We start from the raw sequence: 21,222 nt of genomic DNA on the forward strand, positions 1-21,222 counted from the left end.
TTCTTTCTTTCTTTCTTTCTTTCTTTCTTTCTTTCTTTCTTTCTTTCATTCTTTCTCTCTCTCTCTCTCTCTCTCCCTCCCTCCCTCCCTTCCTTCCTTCCTTTTCTTTCTTTCTTTTCTTTCCTTCCTTTTCTTTTTCCAAATTAAAAGTTTTCCCAGTACTCCCCTCCCACCCCCTCTTTTTTAACATTGCTTTTCTTTCAACCCCCAGATTTTATGGGGGAGGGAGATTCCCATTAGGACCACTCTGAGTCCTTTAGCTTGGCCTACTTCAAGTCTCCTTGTACCTCATGCATATTTGAAAGATGAGAGAAATGAAGTTGGTGTATTTCAGACTCAAGCTTAAAATGAAGACTCTCTTTTTTTTTTTTTTTAAGATTTTATTTATTTATTTGACAGAGAGAGACAGTGGGAGCAGGAACACAAGCAGGAGGAGTGGGAGAGGGAGAAGCAGGCTTCCCGCTGAGCAGGGAGCCCGATGTGGGACTCGATCCCAGGACTCTGGGACCACAACCCGAGCCGAAGGCAGACGCTTAACGACTGAGCCACCCAGGCGCCCTTTTTTGTTTGTTTGTTTTAAAGATTTTATTTATTTATTTGACAGAGAGAGAGAAAGAGAGCACAAGCAGGGGGAGTGGCAGGCAGAGGCAGAGGGAGAAGCAGGGTCCCTGCAGAGCAAGGGGAGCCTGATGTTGGACTCGATCCTAGGACCCTGGGATCATGACCTGAGCTGAAGGTAGTTGCTTCTCTTTCAGACTGCTCAGAAATTTAAGGTCAAGTTATCTCAGGATGAGATTTGTTCGCTTCTCTTTCAGACTGCTCAGAAATTTAAGGTCAAGTTATCTCAGGATGAGATCCTGTTTGTATTTTTTAAAAACAGAACCATTCAGTTAGTGCATTTCAACCCAAACCAATGGACAGGGTGCAAAACATTTTCTTCATTAGATATTCCTTTTAAAAATATGTCAAGACTTGAAGGAATAAGGTGTCTGAGAAGAAGTGAAGCTTGAGAATATATGAGGTATTTCTTGTTGACAGGCTGAGCATATGGAAACTAGTCAGGTAAAAGTAGTCACAAGAGATCAATATACTAAACTGAGCCTCTGTGAGCAAGTTGCCCAAGATGAAAGCTTCTTCATATTGCAGTGAGAAATAAGAATAGTCCTTTCATGCAACTACACATCAAGAATTCTGCTGCCAACTGCTGATGCTTTCTACTTTTTAAATATAGAAATCTGCAGACCTAACCTGGAAATGGCAATTAATTTGATAAAGTACTCAGAAATATCTGTTTTGCTCCACTTGTAGCTGTTGGCTTATGGGAGGTATTGCTGTTGGAAGATTTGGGCGATGTTGTCATTGCCCAGCTTGCAAAGAAGCGCAGGCTTTTAAGTGTCCTCAACACATTTTCATAATATTGTGTAAAACACTAACATAGTGGCTTATTTTTTTTCCTTTAACATGTAACATGTTCCATCTTTTGGATAAATCAACACATGGAACCATTCCCGATGAATCGGAGCCAGTTTAGATTCACAAATAGCACAAAGCAGTGTAGTAGACACAGTGGGGAATATAGAGATGAATGATACGGTCCCTGTTTGAAAAACCCTGTAAATAAGACAGGTATGGATTTAATTAACTGTAAACAAGTAAGAGTCTGGTAAGTTCTGAAATGAGGTCAGAGTGTGTTACAGGAGCCGGCTTGTGGGGTCGGGGTGCCAAGGAAATCTTCTAGGAGGAGAGAAATGTCTTTAAAGGCTGGGTGAGATGTAATTACTAGATAAGGTTAATTTTCTTAGATTGGAGAATGAGTGAGTTTAGACAGACAGAGAGCCTGTGTTGCTAAATAAATTGTGAAGGTCTCATTGCCCAAGTACAAAGGAAGGAAACTTAGCACGGTGCTCAGCATTGTGGGAACCACTTTAGGCATTTATAGTGGAGTCTCTATTGTCAGAGTTTAGTGATGGTTCCGTCTAGTTGAAGAGAGAGCTTATCCATGTGAAACAACCAATGGTGATGTGCATAAGGAAGTTCTAATTCTGTAATACATAGAGTAAGTACAAGAATTCAGAGAAGAATGTAGACTGGAATAGTAGGGGAAGGCTTTGGTTTCTCGGGGAGTTAGGTATTCGAGATGGGTCCTAGAGCATTGGTGTGATTGGGAAACATCAAACGTGGTGGGAAAAGAGCATGTCAAGACTGTAGACAGCATGTGCAAGGACACACCGAAGAGAATCCATGGGATATATTGTGTGCCAGTGAGGCAGAGAGCTGCAAGGAGACACGCTGTGTTTGGGAGAGTGGTACAAGATTTGATAAGAGACCAGTTGTGGCAGGCCTTAAATGTCAGCCAGAGGAATTTGGATTTGATCCAAGAGTTAAAAGGAAGTCAGTAAGCTCAAGCTTATACTGGTAAGTACACTGCTGTCTCCATGCACATGAGATACACTGAGGAGTGTATTAAATCTTTGCAGCCCCTCCCAGTGATCAACACAATTTCTAGCCCCTCCTGGTGGTGAGCAAAAGCTCCCCAATGACCATCCACCAGCTCTCTTGTCTGTCCCTCCGAAGCCCCTGTTGCCTGCCTGGGCAGCTGGTGAGGGGAGTAGAGACGCTGCTTGTGTGCCTTTTAGACTGCCTGCCTGTTGTCTTCTCAACAGTGCCAAGAGGACCATTGAGCCACGGAATTTACCACAGGAAGGGAATTTAGAGATCATCTAGTCCAGTGGAACCTTTTCTTCAAATAGAAGCTTAAGAGGAAGTTCAAGATGTTGAAGATAGTAGAGCTTACACATGAGGTGCAAGCTGGGATGGGGGCCTGGAGACCCCCCCGCATGGCCCCTCCCCCATTGGGGGCCCCGAAAGGGACTAAGAGGAGCATCCTGACTTCCTGTTTCAAAATAGGAATCTAGGGCGCCTGGGTGGCTCAGTTGGTTAAGCAACTGCCTTCAGCTCAGGTCATGATCCTGGAGTCCCGGGATCGAGTCCCACATCGGGCTCCCTGCTCAGCGGGGAGTCTGCTTCTCCCTCTGACCCTCTTCCCTCTCGTGCTCTCTATCTCTCATTCTCTCTCTCTCAAATAAATAATAAAATAAAATCTTTAAAAAAAAAAAAACAAAATAGGAATCTAATCCAAACCAGTATTTGTAGATGAGGAATTAGGCACAAGAGGGCAGGTGACTTCTTCCTACTTGACAGATGTGGCTGACTCTGGAGGTGGCCCAAGTTGGGCATAAATAGCAAATTTGCTTTTTGCCTCTTGATCCATTTCCTTTTTCTACTGTGGCCTGAACATCCTCGTAGCAAACCCTGCGACCCCATGCCCCTGGCTGTCCTGGCACCCTCTCTCGGGAGCTGCCCTCCTTGGACAGGGACCCATGCTCTAGACCTTCCTGCCATCAAACATTTAGCTATTCAAGGTCCTCTTCGCTTAGAAATCTATTCTCAGCTAGTTGACTGCCACTGCCACTTGATCTGACCGATGAATCATGCTAATATGTTACGGAGTTCTAACATGTAAACCAAGTTAATTCTCCTGGATCATACAGCTGTTTTTCAGTAGTGATCTTTGGAGACAGTACCCTTAACTGAAGTCAGCAACTCTGAAGGTGGGCTCTCCGGCAACACACAGACCTGGCCGGAGTGCTTCTTTACACCTCGCTTGATCTCCTGCTTCTCTGCCCTCATATTGAGCTGACTCAGCCATGGTACGTTTGTTCCGTGTGGCCAGACTTCAGGCCGCCTCCAGGAGGGCTTTTGGGGTGCGTGGACTGGTCTTACGTGAATGGACCGAAGGAGCGGCTTTAAGAGAAACCCTCCAGAGCTTTGCTCTCCTTCCTTCCTCCCTCTCAGCTGCCAGTGATACCCAGGCTTCCTTGGTGATAGGATTGGCCTACACACCTCTGGTATTGGTGTTTTACTCCAGGGCTCCCCTCCTGAGCCCAAAGGTCCTGTGCGGTATCGGTATTTTACTCCAGGGCTCCCCTCCTGAGCCCAAAGGTCCTGTGTTTCTGGGTGACCAGAGGAGGGGGCACTTTGAGAGGGACTTGGCAGATGGAAAAGCCTCTGACCTGTGTATGTGTCCTGCTGGAGTTGAGAAGAGACAGGGTCCACTCAAGTTTAGCAGGTCTGGGTTCTGGGGTCCCTGTTCAGCTCTAGCCAACCCTGTGGAGCCAGTCATTTCTTTGGGACTCCATTTTTATCTGTAAAGTGGGAACCTGTAAAATGACGACGGGAAACCGATGTGGGCAAGGAAGGACGTGGTGTGTAATGAGTGTGAAAGTATAGAAGAGCTAAGCAAATAGAGGAAATATCCATTGTCAGATGATTAAGTCTTTATCAACATCATCAGCCATGTTGAAAACAGGCCTGTATGTTGGCCCTCGGGGGAACAGCTGTGCTTGGAGCCTTGCTTTTCACCAGACCGGCTACAGGACACAACACCACAGCATGTGGCTGCAAACCAAAATACTCTCATTGTTTGGCATGGCGTCTCACTTTGCATCTGATTGTGTTTAGGACCCATAGATACAATTCGTCAAGAAAACCTTGATTCTCTTCTTGGTTTTTGCCCTAATCTTGGGTAGTTCACTTGAACTACATGAGCTACTTTGTTGATTTGTAAAACATGGGAATAATAATGCCTATTTTTCTTCCCTCTTAAGAATTTTATGAAGATAAGGTAGGAATATTTTTTGAAGACAAAACTTTTCATAAAAGGCAGTTGACATTATTATTATCAGTATTACTATTGTTGCCAGGGCTAATTCCCAAGTGTATGCTTTGCCAAGTTCGCATTAGCACAGTTCTGTTGACTGTGGCTGTTGGAAATTCTCACCTTGTGATCTACACACAGACTTCTCATGCAGCTTCCAGAAGTTTTCATTCGCCTCACGTCTTTATCCTTTTTTATAATCCTGGGGAGAAAGTAGGGCTTGAAAAGAAAGGGGACTTCTGTTAGCATTTTATATAATAACTGAAGCTATATATCCTCCAAGCCCCAAACTACAATAAAAGTTTTCTTGGATACTACTTTTCTCCCATAATTCCAGGCACATAGCTTATTAAGTTATTAACCAGCAATTTCTCTGGCAGCATATTAAACTTTACTTTTAAACAAGTCACAGAGGGGGGGAAACATGCATCTCTCATAAAAGGAATAAAAAACATACACCCTCTAAAACGATTTCCCCAGGCTTTGAACAAATCCCAAGCCCCACACAAGGTCTCTTTTTCCTCATTCTCTGCACATAACTTGAGTGTTAGTACATTAATGAGAAAAAGATGCCTAATAGAAAGATGGAAAAATATGAGGGCCTCTGGGGGCTGTGGGAGGCTCCCTGGGGGTCCTTTGAAAAGGCAGGTGAGCCTTAATGGAAGGAAAAGGCAAAGCCTTGGCCTTGAGGTTGTGGGTTTCCTCTTGAGCAGCGGTTTTGCCAGGGGAGTCAAGGCGGCTGTGGCCTGGACCCTGACCTGCGAAGTGCCCTGGTGTCTTCTACAGACTGCCTGGGCCTTGCCGAGTGCCTACCCAGAACCCTGGAAAGGCGGTTGGGGCCCTGTTTGCACAGATGCCATTCCCCAGAACAAAAGCTGCTTTTCCAGGGGAAGCCCCATGTGCTCTGTAGCCATGGCTGGGACGTTTGGTCCCTTTCTGGACAGACTCACAGCTCCTGGTCTCCTGCTTTGGGCATCGGCGACTCAGTCAGTTCCCTATAAATGACCTGGTCACCACCAGAGCAGGGCACAAAGATGGCTTCACTTTAAAAGGAAAATTCAAGTAGGAGGGCCACAGGGCAGCTTCTGCGTGTGGGTGTGAGTATAAACACTTGCAAAGCTCCAGACCAAGGAAGGCTGGGTGGAAGTTGGAGCATACCATAAAAATGCAGCTCTGCCGTCACACACCCTCAGGGGAGGGCAAGGTAAACGAGCAGTCCTGGGGAGCCAGCCAGACCCCGCACGCTGCTGCCAGCCGGCCCCAAGTGCAGAGCGAGATTCTGGATGTTACAGTGGGGGGAAAATCACTTGTTTAAAAATATATATGACCGTTTGGCATCTTGGTTTAAACAAATCCCCTATTGTTGTTCCAAGAATGCCATGTGATGGGGCTGTGGTAAAAATGGAAATCAGAAGGGAGAGAGGGGTTCTTTTTTATTTAATTTACACTTCCACATTTATATAGCTTAATGTGGTCTGCATCAAAGGAGTACCTCCTGGCCCCCAACCCACGACAGCTCTTCCTTTTATATCCAGATGTAAAGAGAGGCAACTCTGGTTCTATGGGCAGCTACCATTGCAGAGATGCGCACTGCCTAGATTTGCAAAGATGGCCTTCGGGATCTCTGGGAGACCAAAGGAAGGTCAACAAAATACCAGCGGTTCCGATTGTCCTCGGAGACTGTTTTCTGATGGTTAGTCAGGGAAGGTTTTCCTAGAGGACAGGCTTTGAAGGGAACTTTCAATAAAGGACATGGTGTGGCTGGACATGTGTCAAGTCTGGGGTTCATGGTAAGATATGGGAGCATGTTCTAGACTTTTCCCCACGTTCCCTCTCCCACCACCTTCCCTCTCTCATTATTCTTCTCTTGCCCCTTCCCCCACTTCTCACCTGGCTTCTCTCCCCTTGCTCCCCACCTACGTTCCTTCTCTTTTTCTGGTTTTCTTCTTTCCAACCTGTTCTGGGCCCGATGGTAGTCCCCGGGATATCGCTTTATTAACTCCATTGCTGGCTCCCTGGTAAGAGGCTGCCAGTGCTTTTTGGTTGTCGTCGTGGTTGAGAACGGAAGTGGTCTGAGTAGGAGTGAGCCTGGGTAGGGGCCAGGATTAGAGCCCGCAATGGGCTGTGATGAGCCCCTGCTAGGGCTCGAGCTCCCCAGTCATTCTAAGCCATCAAGCTCGTGAGCTGCACCTGTTTGATTTTCTGGTATTCATTTGTCCCTGCATATGGCAAGCTTGTTCTCACCATTGTATCTGCTTTCGTGAGCTCTCCTGCCTGGATTCCCTCTTTTCCTTCACCGGCCAGATCCTTCGGTGTCTCCAGACCCCTCCTCCATGACATTCCCTCTCCCAGTTTTTTGTACATTTTGTTTTTCTCCATATACACCCTCCAACACACACACACACACACACACCACCCTGCAAGGCCAGAACATCTTCCTCTTCCTCCCTTTCTGTCCCAAGTAGGATATACCCTGGTGCTCAGTAAATATTTCTAGATTAATAAAGTTAGGCCATGAGTCTAATTAGGCTTCTGGGGGAGTAGTTCCCTGGGGATTAGAGTGACCTCAGACCCTGACTCTGTTGAAGTCCAGGTACAGTGTCTTGACTTAGAGACCATAACAGACACTAGCAGCCTAAAGCCATAACAGCTGTTTCCAGCCATCTGAAGATGGCAGTGAATGCTTCTGGAAGAATATAGTGTGTCCAGAATGAACTGTCTGTCCCTTCTAGGGAGCCCACCAAAGCTTCACACTAGTGAATGGGGATCCTAGCTTTCCTGTACGGATTGGGCTGGTGGGGTCCCCCTGGTGGCTTCAACCCTTTGGAGCTTTGATCTCTTAAAGGTCACTCCTAAGCTCTCCCTTTGGGTGTTTCACTCATCCTCTGTCATTTCCTGTTGTCCTTCCCCTCCTATGTCCCCTTTGCACTTCTCATTATTTTCCAAGGGTGTCATGTGCCCTGCTCTTTGGACATGTTGCTTCTTCTGCTGGGGTCACTCTGCCCATGTTCTGTATCCCAGACTCCTCATTCTCTAGCTCTTTGCCAAGTCACTTCCTAACTCACCCAGGAGGACTGGGCAGGTCCCTCTTCAACCATCCTTGATTTTTACTCTGTCAGACCCCTCTTTTGGGCCACCCCTCATACTCTAGTATGATTGGTTGCATGTTTCTTCTGCTAAACTGGTGGCTTTCAAGATTTTTTGACAGCCACTCAAAACAAATATTTTACATATGACCTAATGTGTATGTGTGCCGTGTCTGTGTGTATAAATATGTACACACGTGAAATCTTGCGCAGTTTGGAATTGTGATAATATCTGTATAAGATATGAAGAGTCTGTAAGAAAAAAATGCATAGGGGAATTTACTCAAGTTGTAGCACATTTAATTTCAGGAATGTTTGCTTTCAACATATCCACCATCACTTTGGATACCAGGCATAACCCTGTTGATACCATTCAGTATAATGCAGGGTGGCTTATTACCTGGAAAAGAAAAAGAAAGGAGTTAGAACAAATCAACCAATGTTTTAACTTAAAATTATAGCATTTCATAAATTATTTACCTCTAACACCTAAGATAATTTATTAAAAATTGATCCTGGGCAAGGACTTTATAGCAACAAGTGAAGGAAACCATGCTTCCCTTTATGCTTTGATGAACTCTGACTATATTTTCCTCCTCCTGCCCTCCTTCCCTTCCTCTCTTCCTCTCTCTGCCTCTCTTTTCCTCCTCTGCTCCCTCCCTCCTTTGTGGCCCCAGATCCTCTGTGTTCCCCCCTACCTCCCTCCTCCCCACATTCCCCTCCATTCCTTTTTCTCTCTTTTACACTGATTGATTTCATAGTCAACAAAATGGGTCACAACCTACAGTTTGAAAAACACCATTCAGGACTCGAAGTTCCTTGAGGGCAGTGACTATGTCACTGAATCATTTTATCTTCATATTTCCAAACCCTGGCACTAATCCTAGCTCTCAGTAGCCTCCCAGTAAATGTTTTCCGAATGAATGGGCCTCAGTTAAGAAGCTCTACAGCCACTGGGATTCCGGAAGGGACAGGGGAAGTGAATAATTTATCACAGACTTCCCAGGAACTCCTGCTGTCCTCCAGACACTAGGGCCATTGTGGATGTGTCTGGGAAGCCCTGCTCTCCCTGCCCTGCCTTCTCCCTCCCCCCAGTTTCCAGGAGAGAGGGCAGGAGGTTTAATGAAGTTCAGAGATTTCCCAAGGCAGAAGTGGATTCATCAGGTTCTCAGGTGGATATTTGTCAAGGGGCAGATGTTTAAAAAAAATGTAAGAAAGCGAGATTCTCAACAAGCCCTCTGTTTGATTTTATATATGGAAACTTTGTCCTCCTAGTACCTGGATCCTTGCTGCTCCTTCTACGGCCGCGGCTCTGCCGTTTTTCAGCCCATCTGTTAGACCCTGACCACTTCTGACTCTTTTTTTTTTTTTAAAAACACTCTAAATCTCTATTATACTGTGCCCCATGCCAGGATTTTTCCATGTGGGGGTAGGAAAAAAAATCCCCAAGCCCACCAAAACCCTGTGGGTTGCTTTCCTGTCCAGCTGGCTTGCTGTTCCCTAGGATTTTATTCCCATCATCAAAGTGGCTTGACAGACCAAGAACAAACCTCTGGCTCACCCTGAACTCACAGTGTACCATTTCCAAGTCAGAACAAACATCAAGTAACAGTGAGAGAGAAAGAGAGAGAACAAAATGATTTTCCTGACCTAGAAGCCAGTTCAGAGTGAGGCCCAGCTGTGACTCCAGACAGGGATGTCATGTGGCTGTGGCCGTGGCTCTGGTTGTGGCCGTCCTTGGGTGTGGAGGCATGAACTGTGGACTCCAAGCCAGAATTTCTGTCTCAGTGGGTCTCAAAGGAGAAGCCATGGATGGACTCCTTTATGGCCCCAGATCCTCTGTTTCCGGGAATCAAGAGCAGCAGCATTCGAGGGAACATCCCACAATCTCGATGAGTGCATCAGACTTGGCCCAGAGCCTCTCCATTATGGGGGCAGTCACAGTGGTCCCTGGAGTGTCCCAGGAGGCCAGCAAGGTCACCAGCCCATGCTAGGTCCAAAAAAAGATGCAGAACACTTCAGCCAGGTAGGCAGGGGGGCTCTAAAGATTGCCAACCTTTTCTCCATTCATTTAGAAATCCTAAAAAATATATTAACTTAGCTAAAAATCTCATGGAAACTAGGCTCCTCATCAGAGCTGAAAGTCAAACCAGTTTCCCCAAAATTTCCCTCTATTGTTCTGTATGGCTCTACCAACAGAAAAAGATCCAGAGTGAGAGGCTATGACTCTGAGGCCACCTGGGAGCAGGCAATGCATTTTTACACTAAGAAGCACCCAGTTAGCATGAGGCATCCCATCTCCTGAAGGCCTGGCCTACATTTTCCTTGTTCCTGCTTTTCTTTTTTTTTTTTTTTTTTTTTTTTTTTTTTTTTTTTTTTTTTTTTTTTAAGATTTTATTTATTTATTTGAGAGAAAGAGAATGAGAGATAGAGAGTACGAGAGGGAAGAGGGTCAGAGGGAGAAGCAGACTCCCCGCCGAGCGGGGAGCCCGATGCGGGACTCGATCCCGGGACTCCAGGATCATGACCTGAACCGAAGGCAGTTGCTTAACCAACTGAGCCACCCAGGCGCCCCCCTTGTTCCTGCTTTTCAACACATTCTCACATCTTCCCTTCCTGATCTCCCCAGGTCTGTAGACAGGCCAGACTAATTACTTCCCATATCTATTGCCCCCTTTCAAAATGCCCTTCCCCATCAACTTTGTCTAGCTAAAATCTTCCCAGCGTTCACAGCCCAGTTGGAATTACATCTTTATAAACCTTTCCCGTTGCTCCAGTCCACCCTGATGTTCTTTCTCTTCACTCCTTACATCCTGTCCCAAAGTTTGCCCTTATTTTTGCCTCCGTAAGTGGACAGAATTCTCTGAGGTCAGAAATCATCCCCTGTACGTCACTTCCCAGCACTTAGCTCAAAGCTGGGTGCTCAGGGAATTCCATCTGCTCTCCGCAGGCCGCTTACTCAGCCCTGTACTAGATATCTGATGATTCATTAACCCCCAGCATTGGCTTTTCTCGCTTTTGTTCTTGAGTGGCCCTTTCTTTGGCAGAGGAAAGTCCTACCTGTTAAACGGTGGAAGTGCCAGAATTGCAAATTATACCATTAAAGAAGTTTTTTCATAAACTGTGGGTCTTTCATAGGGAGTAGAGGAATCAGGACAAGGAGTTAGGATTGAGAGACCTGGAGAAAACGAGATAGAAACAAAAGACGGGGCAGGATTGGGGAGAAAAAATTCCAAATAGATAAAAGTTTTAAGCAACAACAACAAAAAATGGAACTGTGAAGTACTACAAGAAAATATGGGGAAATTCTAAATTATAGATATTAAATTATCTATCTATATAATCTTAAAGAAGGTTTAGACTTTGTAAGCCTGATATAAAACCCGGGAGACACAAATAAAAATACCAATATATTTGGCTGCATAGAACTAAACATTTTTGACTTGTAAAAAATTTATGAAGTTGGGGGCGCCTGGGTGGCTCAGTTGGTTAAGCGACTGCCTTCGGCTCAGGTCATGATCCTGGAATCCCGGGATCGAGTCCCACATCAGGCTCCCTGCTCAGAGGGGAGTCTGCTTCTCTCTCTGACCCTCTTCCCTCTCGTGCTCTCCATCTCTCATTCTCTCTCTCAAATAAATAAATAAAATCTTTAAAAAAAAAATTTATGAAGTTGAAAGACAAATGATAAACTGTAAAAATATTTGTAGCACGTGACAAAGAGTAGATTTCCTTAATACACAGAGAGTTCCCACAAATCAACAAGAAGAAGACCAACAACGTAATGGACAGAGAAAGTGAATACATTTCACAGAACAGGAAATTCAGGTATCTTTTTTGAAAAGCATGTGAAGTGATGATCAGCCTCACTTATAACAAAATAATTGCAACATAAAAATGATGAGATACTGGGGCGCCTGGGTGGCTCAGTCGTTAAGCGTCTGCCTTCGGCTCAGGTCGTGATCCCAGAGTCCTGGGATCGAGCCCCGCATCGGGCTCCCTGCTCGGCGGGAGGCCTGCCTCTCCCTCTCCCACTCCCCCTGCTTGTGTTCCCTCTCTCGCTGTGTCTCTCTCCGTCAAATAAATAAATAAAAATCTTAAAAAAAAAAAGATGAGATACTGTTTTTCACTTATCATCTTGGTAAAAGTCAAAAAGTTTAATAGTGCACTGTGTTAGGTTGTGGGAGACTAGAATTCTGACATGCTGTTGGTGAAAGTGTAAATTGGTACAGTCTCTTTGGAGAGCATCTTATTAAAAGCAATCATAGTTTTAAATGTGCAAATATCTTGATCCATCCATTCAGCTTCTAGGAATTTCTCCCCTGAGTACTCATTGATATGCACAAAACTGATGTATATATACATTCCTTATTGTTTTTAGCAAAATATCTTAAACAATCTGAATTCTTTCAAAAGGGGATTGGTACCTCCATGGCATGGAGCAGTCTACAACCATTGAAAAATGAGGCAGATCTCTGTTTTTATTTTATTTTTTTAAAGATTTTATTTATTTGTCAGAGAGAGAGAATGCATGCACAAGCAGGGAGAGCAACAGGCAGAGAGAGCGCATGCACAAGCAGGGAGAGCAACAGGCAGAGGGAGAAGCAGGCTCCCCGCCGAGCAAGGTGCCCGATGCGAGACTCAGTCCCAGGATGCCGGGATCATGACCCGAGCCAAAGGCAGAAGCTTAACCAAATGAGCCAGCCAAGTGTCCCCAGATCTCTGTTTTAATGGCATGATGTCGAAAATATATAAGTGAGAAAAAGTAATGCCTAGAACTTGGTATATAGTAAACTATTTGTGTAAAAATAAAGAAGTGGGTAGCTATAGGTAGATGCTCGTAAATGAACAGAATGAGCCTGGCAGGACATACTGAGAAGTAGTAATAGTGGTTGCCACGGGGGAACAGAGGTGAGTAGAGGGCAGTGGGTGGAAGAGAACTTCGTTTTCACCGCATGCCCTTTTGTACTGACTTATTTTTATACCATGTACACATGTTACCTATTTTTTAAAGCTGATTTTTTTTTAAAATATCTAGGTGCAGGTATGAAATTAGGCCAAACGTGAGGTATGCATATAAACTAGGAGTTAGGGTAGGAGTGGAAGCAAGCAGATAACTGTAGAGGAAGCAAGTCAGTAGCACAGAAACGAGGCAGGTCAGCCACAGAGAGACCTGGACACAAGACAGTTTTAAGTCAAAAGGACCTGATTTGCTTTTCATGCGAGAGCATATGCCAGCCCTAGATATGGGCAGTTCAGGATAGAGTAGGAATAAACTTTAGGGAAATGGTAAGACTGTTCAAATGCAGGGAATGGGGAGGATGGGTTTAGGGGTCAGGTAAATAGAATTTCACTAGCCAGAACACTTGTGCCATTCCCTACTCTTGGGCTGGAAGCAGAGAAGGCAGGGAGCGAACACCGATGGAGCGTCTGTCGTGGCCCGGCAGCGAGGCGGAAATTCCGGTTGCCGCGCCACACCGGAAGTCACGGTGACTCACCATGCAGTGATTAGGGTTTCCATTGTACCAGTCAGGAATATGACTCAGGTCACAGAAATAAGCGGCAAAGCCAAGATTCAAACCCAGAGCTGTCCCTTCTCTTTTTACTACCTGTACTGAATTATTAGTACACCAGGGAGGCCCTTTTCATGGTCAGTCTGAGCCGGGGCTCAGAGCCAGGTGACCTTCAGCACTGTTCTCAAGAGAAAGTCTTCATTCTTCCTTTTTTATCCAGACCCCTAAATCCAAGCCCACTTACTTTTTCCAGCGTGTGGTTCAAAGAGTAAAGTGAACTCCATTTACTGAAAGAAGAACTTTCCATTCATTGGGAAAGGAATGTCTGTCGCAGGGTTTGTTAGTGCTTCCGTGTGTTTGTTTTTCAGCTGGTTATTTTAAGTCCGTAGGTATGGTTTGTCCTATGGCAGTGAGTTCTCCTTCTCCAAAATGCTCAGTCAGTGACACTCATAACCAATGATTCCCTCCCCGCCCCATATGTCCACTAAAGCGGAAAAATAATAGAATCTAATTCCCCCTGCCAATCTCCTTGTTTTCAAATAACCGGGAGAGGATACCGGGTTTTGTTTGTTTTCAGTTTGTTTTATTTGGAACCAGAGCATAGAGTTTTATCTGTTTTGTGCATGCGTATCCCCAACCTCCACCATATGCTCTAGGATTTCATTTCCTCATTTGACTTACGTGTTTCTACAGTTAGCGATTATCTGTCTTTTTTAGCATTTGCCGTAACTCCCTAAGCCTCATGATGTGCCTGTCAGAAAATACCTTTTTCTTTTCTGTGACCCAGACCTCAGGGAGAGAAAATACCAATTTATCTCCTGTTCTTTACCTTTCTAGGCAAAATCCATGTTTGGTGACCAGAGCTGTATATATTGACATTCTCTTCCTGTTGACTCGCTGCCTTGACAAACCCACGAAAGGCACAGAGCCAGGTATGACTCATAGTTATATCATTATTTTGGAATGATTATGGATCTTTGAAATACAGGTGGGGCTTTGAATGGTTCTACCACACACTGCCCCCCAGCTTCTACTTTTGTAAAACTAACCACAATCAATATGGGGCATGGTGTCATATGGTTCCCTCATAGAAGCTTCTCTAGGAAACTTGCCCTTGTTTAGTTGGAAGTTTGCCATTTATTTTCTATTTGGAGTTTGGACTCTACTCAGATACCCTCTGTGTTTCAGAGACCTTGGTTTTTTCTTCTTCCATGCATCATTTTCTTTGAAATTCATCATTTTCAATAACGGAGAGTCCATTCTGCTCCATCCCGTGGAGCTAACTTAGCTGGGTTCATTTGATCCTGGAGTCTGGATACCTGAGACTCAGTCCCAAATCCACCCTTCACTGCCTTAAGCTCTGACTTGAGATGTGTTCCGTGGTTATATATGTTTCCTGGTATGGGGCACCAGATCCATATACAATTGTTCTATTTTAATCATGATTCACAGAGTGGTTTTCTTAAAATGGAGAAGGGCGACTCCAAATTAAAAAAAAAAATTTTTTTTGATGTGTTTATATAAGAGGCTGCAGGAAGTGCCGTACATGAGCTCCAGGCCACAGACTGAAACTGATTTTCATCAACACAAACTGGAATGCAGGGTAATGAGCCTGCAACTGGTTAAAATCAGCCTCTTCTAATTGATTAGGCCTGTCTAAAGGAGGCTACAATTACAAAGTCACATTCTGAGTACAAGCAGGCCAGGCCTTTCCTCTGTTACATTTAGTCTGTCAATGATTTGTTGTCTTCAGTAAATATATTCAGGCTGTCAGAGTCCAGCTCTGTCCATATGGAACCCTGTTCCCAAATTCAAACCAATTTAAAGTGCTTTGAGGGGGAGGTGCGAAACCACCTCACCCAGATCAATGTATATTAGCCCACAAAGCCCCTGTGGCCATGCAGAGGTAAGAAGAACACGCCTGGACTTTCATCAGCTCCATAGCCCTGCAGAGGGGCAGCTATTGTATCCGTTTAATAGAATAGGATCATATAGTTTTATAGCTGTAAAACAGTCCTAGTTTATGCCTCTTGTCCCAGTGTAATTATTAATAGTGCCTCCCCTTTACCCTTGAAAGTGTCCAGGTTTGCACCATATATTAAAGATCACCCCCACTGTAAGGGACCTCAGGGTTGCGCCACCTTATTTTACACTTGAACTAACTGGGGTGCGGGGATTATAGATCAGATGTTACCAAGTAAGTTGGTTCGGGTTTCCTCTATTTTTGTATTTCAGTTCCAAATTCCATATATCTTGACAGTACTTCTCTGCTTAGTAGCTAAAGGACTTTGGCCTTGAAAGAGTTGCTCACAACTAACGAGTCCAGACTTTGGGATCCTCTCGGAGTTGTGTGGTTGACTGTAATCATCAGTGTATTTGAACTAAGTTTCTCTTAACGTATTAGTACCTTTATTCCTTGTCTGGAGGGATTAACCCTTGAATGTTGTGGGCAAAATCCATGTTTGGTGGATTCTCTATTCTCTATTCTCCAACCAGGTTTGCCCATCATATAACATTATATAATGTTATATAATCATATAATATACATCCACACAAACAGTGGTAATAAAGTTTCCTCCTTTGAGGATGGAACTAGATTTTTAGAACTGACCAAATGTGAAATACGATGGCGATTAAGATGGACGGCACTGTTTAAGAAAAAAATAAACTGTGAACCCAGAGAAATGAAATCTGTTCTTATGTGTTTCATAAATTATTTCCAAAGGCAGCTTGAGCAAGAGCTAAATATGTTACCAAACAAGGCGTTCACTTACTTAGATATGTAGACTTGAATATGATTTTGAAATGTCATGACATTACAGTGTTACCCTGCAAGTACCTTGAAAGAATGGATCATGCCTTAGATTCTTCGTCCCTCAGCTAAGCACATAGCAGGTCCTCGTTAAATGAGTTGGTTATTAACTGATTGAAATGCAGAGTTTTCCTCAGTTTTTAGAATAGTAACAGTTGTCATCAAGATACGAAGTCTTATTTAAATTCATGCATCAGTCAGTTGTAAATTCATTTTCTGAATTCAGATATTATGTTTATATCATGTGTTGTCATGTTCATTTCATGTCTGTAAATGTGTACATATCTACCTCCATTATTAGCTCACAAAGCTCAGAGTAGGGAGTATATCGTTTAGGTTCTAAAGCCATAGCCCTGGGTTTGAGTCCCAGATCTCCTGGTTAGCTCTGTGACCTTAGGCAAGTCATTGAACCTCTTGGGAGACAATTTTTCTCAACTGTAATTGGGGGTGATGACAGGATCTATATCTTATCGTGGATGTTGACAAATTTATGTAAATTCCTATGTAAGGAATGTGCTTTGCATCACACAGAATAAGTGCTCAATAAATATTAGCTACTGTTAATATTATGATCCTCATTATCATTAGCTAGAAACCATGCATCTATCTAGTCCCCTGCAGCCCCTTACATTCACAACTCTCCTCTTACTTTAAACATCTTCAGGAAAGAAGAAATGTCTGCTTTCTTGGGAAAATACTGAAAGATGGCATAGCCGTCGTAGAATGTCAGGAAATCCACTTGATTAGGGCTGCTCCTGCCCCCTTGGATTCCAAAAAAGGATCATTTTTGTTGTTCATGTATTTTTTCATCAGAAATGACATGCTAGCATCAGACACGTTGAGCACCTATAGCTAGAGACACACATACATGGGTTTTGGGCTTTTAAGTAGGGGCAATAAGAGATTACAGGTGCTGTAAAGGAAATGTTTATGGGATACATTGGAGGCACCAAAGACTGGAGGCACCAAATGACTGAAGGTCATTTCTACTTGGGAAGACAGGAAGGCTTCATAGAGGAGAAGGTGGTTGAGAAGAGTTTTGAGGGTGAGTAGAGATTGACCACATGGGCAAGGTGAAGGTGGGCATTATAGATAGAGGGAGGAGCATGGCCAGAGCCACAGAGGCACAAGTCAGCACAGCCTTCAAAGAGCGAGGGCAGTGACCAGAGTGTTGGGTTCAAGCCCAGGCAGGTGTGACTGGAAGTCACAGAGGCAGGAACTCAATCATGAAGGACCTCATAGGCCAATCTGAGGAGCTTGTAGTTGACCTTGTAGACAAAGGAGATTATTGAAGGATGTAAGACAGAGACTCACACCAGGTGGTTTTTAAGACAAGGTGACATTTCCTTCTATGCCCGCATCCTCCTAGAATTCTTAGAACCTTATGAACTAAGTTCCTGTTGTTGCCAAAAAAGAATGTAACTGAAAATCCATTCATGGATTGTCAGGGGGATTTGTCCAGACATTGTGATCGTCAGCACTGGGGGTCTGGAGGTGGGAGTGGGGAACTGAGAACCAGACTGAAGGTAAAGGCCGCAGAGTGCTAAAAATAGCTGTCTTCGAATGGTGCCATCCTGGCGGAATTCCTCCTCTTATTTCCATTGTACAGATCTTAAACACCATAATTCTGCTTTATTCATATGAGAGTACGTATTTGTATATCAACGGTAAATGTATCTAACTATGACTCTTGAAGGCGATTAATTATTCCAAAAGAAATGAAGTAGTATCCATCTCAGGGACACATTTTTGGTTGGAGGAGGATCTGTCCATCTCCTCTCACTGTTCTGTACGTGACCTTAGAAGGCTATTTCCACCTCTAAACTGTCTCAGAACCAGGTTGAGGGGCTGGGGCATAAACAAGGAGAAAAACAGTGAAGGGGAAAGGCAGGGAAGACGATTAGAAAAGCTTAAGATAATGATGTGTTTTGTGTGATTCAGACTTTTATCTTAGTGCTTCACCACCCTTTGAGGTTTCCTCAGCCATTAACTAGGTTTTAAAAATTCCAGATCTGGGGGTTTTGTTTTGAGTTCCAAAGTGATTTAAACCCACAGGACTCTCTGTCCCTTGTATTCTTTTTCCTCTTCTGAATCCAGCTGTCATCATTCGTATACATCAGTTTCCTGCTAGAAAGAAAATTATAGCCTCCGGGTGGAGTCGGGGGATGAGGAAGAGGAGGCCTGATTGCACAAGCACTCGGGGCTGCCTTGTAGGCCTGGGCAGGGATGCGGAGACTGAGAGCTTTCACTGTCACTGGAGACCCACCTCCCATTTGTCCTCTCAGCTGGGACACTCTCCATCCCACTCCACCGCGTATAAGCGATCTCAAAAGGCTGTTTCCCTGCCCCTGAAATGTATATAGGATGCCCAGCATACTCTCGTCCTCAGGGAACATTTTCAATACCTTCTTCCTTGTGGGGATCAGAACAACTATGACCAGCAGTTACTGAGCACCTAACTCCAGGCCAAGCATCATGCCAACCATCTTGCATGCATCAGTGAGGGAGGTACTAGTGGTTCCTCATGTCAGACATGAGGAAACCCAAGGCGAAGAGACAGCTGGCCAAGTGTCACGTGCGTAGCAGGAGGGCAGAGCCTGACCTCTCGGGGCACTTACCCCATGGCTCCACAGCACAATCAGGGCCAGAATCAGGACCACCACTGCCTCGGGGAGGGTGCCCTAGAACCCTCTTGATTGTTCCAACTTCCCAGTCCTCTTCCTCTGCTGTAGAACCCCCAGGCCTCAGAGAGGGATCCCCTTCATAGAAGCTTCCGGATCACATGCTCGAATGGGCACTTTCTTGCCCGCATTTCTGTCTCCCGTGCCGGCAGTATGTGGAACACCATGAGGGTGTACCTGGGACAGAAGCAGTTACTAGAAAGAGAGAGCTTGACCACTCCCAGGCAGCCCCCTGCCCTTTCTCTCTTTGCAAGTGGACCCACGGCCACCGCATAAAACACTTCCCAGTACCAGGCTGCTGGCGGCTGCATTTTGTGGTTTCTTTGTTAGTTGGGATTTATAGCTCAGATCTCATCATTCTGCCAAGTGCAATAAACATTTTGTTTTACTGGAATGTAACTTTTATTATTGTAATTATTTTTCTTCTCAGTGCCTTAAAAGTGACCAGCTTGAGAGTGTGAAGTCAGAATCCCTAAATAGTCTGAATGCCAAGTCAGTGTGCTCTGTAGATCAGTTTAAGATTAGAAGACGGGCTCTCATTTATTACCACTTGTATTTATATAATGGAAGTTAGGTAATGTAAGCGCTCCCAAAGGCCAGCTCAGAAGTTGATGATGGTTAAACGGTAAAACCTGTGACAAGTATCCAACAATGCCTTGTATTCGTACTGCCTTGAACATGAATAATATATGTGTGACATGAATAAATATAAGGTCAATGATTTTTATGACATACTAACTTCCTTTACCTAAGTTCCTGGGAAATATAGCCAAACAATTACAGAGAATGAAAACATTGGCAACTTACAAACACCTGCTTTGATTATTTGGTCTAATTAGGTTAAATTTAACCAATCCCAACTGAACAAATTGAAAACAATTCTTATCTGTTCCCTTGGTCATGTACTTTTATCGGTGTTGGATGCAGATGTGTTTAATATGACACAGTTGGTGCTATTCTCTCAGCTCTGGGTGGGAGATAAAAGGGAATTGAGAACATATTTTTAGAGTCTTCTGGGGACTTTTTATTTCTGGGCCTGCAGCTATGAAATTTCAAGGAAAAAAAAACAGGCTTTGTTGTCAATAAATTAGTTGCTTTTCTCCAAAACACTGAGACTGTCATCTGAACAGTTGCTTTTGCCAAAAGTATCTTTCCCAGGGAACAGTGAGCTCCCAAAATAAGCAGATGATTCTAGCTGCCTTTCAGAAGTCAGAATAATATAGGATGTGTTATTAGATTGCTAGGTTCATGTGGTGTTTACCTCTCGTTAATTCCAAGCCTGGTGCTGAGGACATAGGCCCACAGTTCTTAGAATTTTAGAGTTTAGAGACCATTTAATCAGTAGGTAGAATGGAAATGATAGCAATTAAGTGACTTGCCCAAGGTCACACAGCTGGTTGGTGAAATAGTCAAGCTTCCTTGGCTCCTGCTCCGCTGCCTATTTCCGTGACCAAAATTAAGAACCTCTAGTAGCGTGAGTTGGGCTGAGTATCTGGATCTGTCATGGAACCATGTCATGACACTGTCTTACCTACATTTCCACCCCAGGAGTAAAATACTGTTCATATGAGCAACCTCAGAACAGTTGTGATTTCAGTTTTTCTCTGTGCTCTTGTCTTGCCCCACTCCAGCAGCCCTCATCACAGATAATCTGAAACTAGTTACCTGTGTCAAGTAAATTAGTTAAGCAAGCTGTTTTTGAAAGCTTATTCTAGATATCTCAAATAAATGGAATCATACAACATGTGGCCTTTTGTGTCTGGCTTCTTTCACTTAACAGTGTTTTCAAGGTTCATCCATGTTGTATCATGAATCAACACTATTCTTTTTTATGGCAGAATAGTATTCCATTGGGTCAGTATACCACATTTTGCTTATTCATCAGTTGATGGACATTTGGGTTGTTTCTACTTTTTGGCTGTTATGAATAATACTATTATAAGGATTCATGGACAAGTGTTTGTGGGGATGTGTTTTGAGTTCCCTCGGGTACTGACCTAGGAGTAGAATTGCTGGGCATATGCCAACCCTAAGTTGAACTTTTTGAGGAATTGGCAAACTGTTTCCAAAGAGACTACATCATTTTACATTCCTGCCAGCAGTGTGTGAGGGTTCCAATTTCTCCACATCCTTGACAGCACTTGTTATTGTCCATCTTTTTTTATTATTGCCATCCTGGTAGGCATGAAGCAGTATTGCATTGTGCTTTTTGATTTGCATTTCCCTTATGGCTAGTGATGTCAAACATCTGTTCTACTGCTGACTGGCCCTTTGCATAACATTTTTAGGGAATTGTCTGTTCAGATCCTTTGCCCATTTTTAAATTGGGTTATTTGTCTTTTTATTCTTGAGTTATAAGAGTTCTTTATATATTCTGGATATTAATCCCTTATCAGATATATATGATACACAACTA

General features: G+C 44.0%; 1 protein-coding gene and 1 long non-coding RNA gene across 8 annotated transcripts in view; one reads left to right on the top strand and one right to left on the bottom strand.

Annotated features, from left to right (window-relative positions):
- THADA (THADA armadillo repeat containing) overlaps nt 1-21,222 on the top strand; it is a 323,626-nt gene that overhangs the window by 229,912 nt on the left and 72,492 nt on the right. For all 7 annotated transcript variants that reach the window (XR_012379840.1, XM_073897790.1, XM_073897791.1 and 4 more), the window contains one exon: nt 14,151-14,245. Coding sequence is in view for 6 of the 7 variants with exons in the window: in XM_073897790.1 (XP_073753891.1) it covers nt 14,151-14,245 (95 nt within the window). In the remaining variant the exon portion in view is untranslated. The remainder of the gene's footprint in view (nt 1-14,150; nt 14,246-21,222) is intronic.
- Nucleotides 8,084-10,604, bottom strand: LOC112821634 (uncharacterized). Its single transcript, XR_003207498.2, has 3 exons — nt 10,552-10,604; nt 9,454-9,793; nt 8,084-8,203 (listed from the first exon to the last, which is right to left on the bottom strand). It is a non-coding gene; the product is annotated as an uncharacterized lncRNA (long non-coding RNA).

The sequence above is a fragment of the Callorhinus ursinus genome, unplaced genomic scaffold (genome assembly GCF_003265705.2).
Source record: "Callorhinus ursinus isolate GAN/ISIS: 27379988/994484 unplaced genomic scaffold, GSC_fseal_2.0 scaffold10, whole genome shotgun sequence".
Lineage (NCBI taxonomy): Eukaryota > Metazoa > Chordata > Mammalia > Carnivora > Otariidae > Callorhinus > Callorhinus ursinus.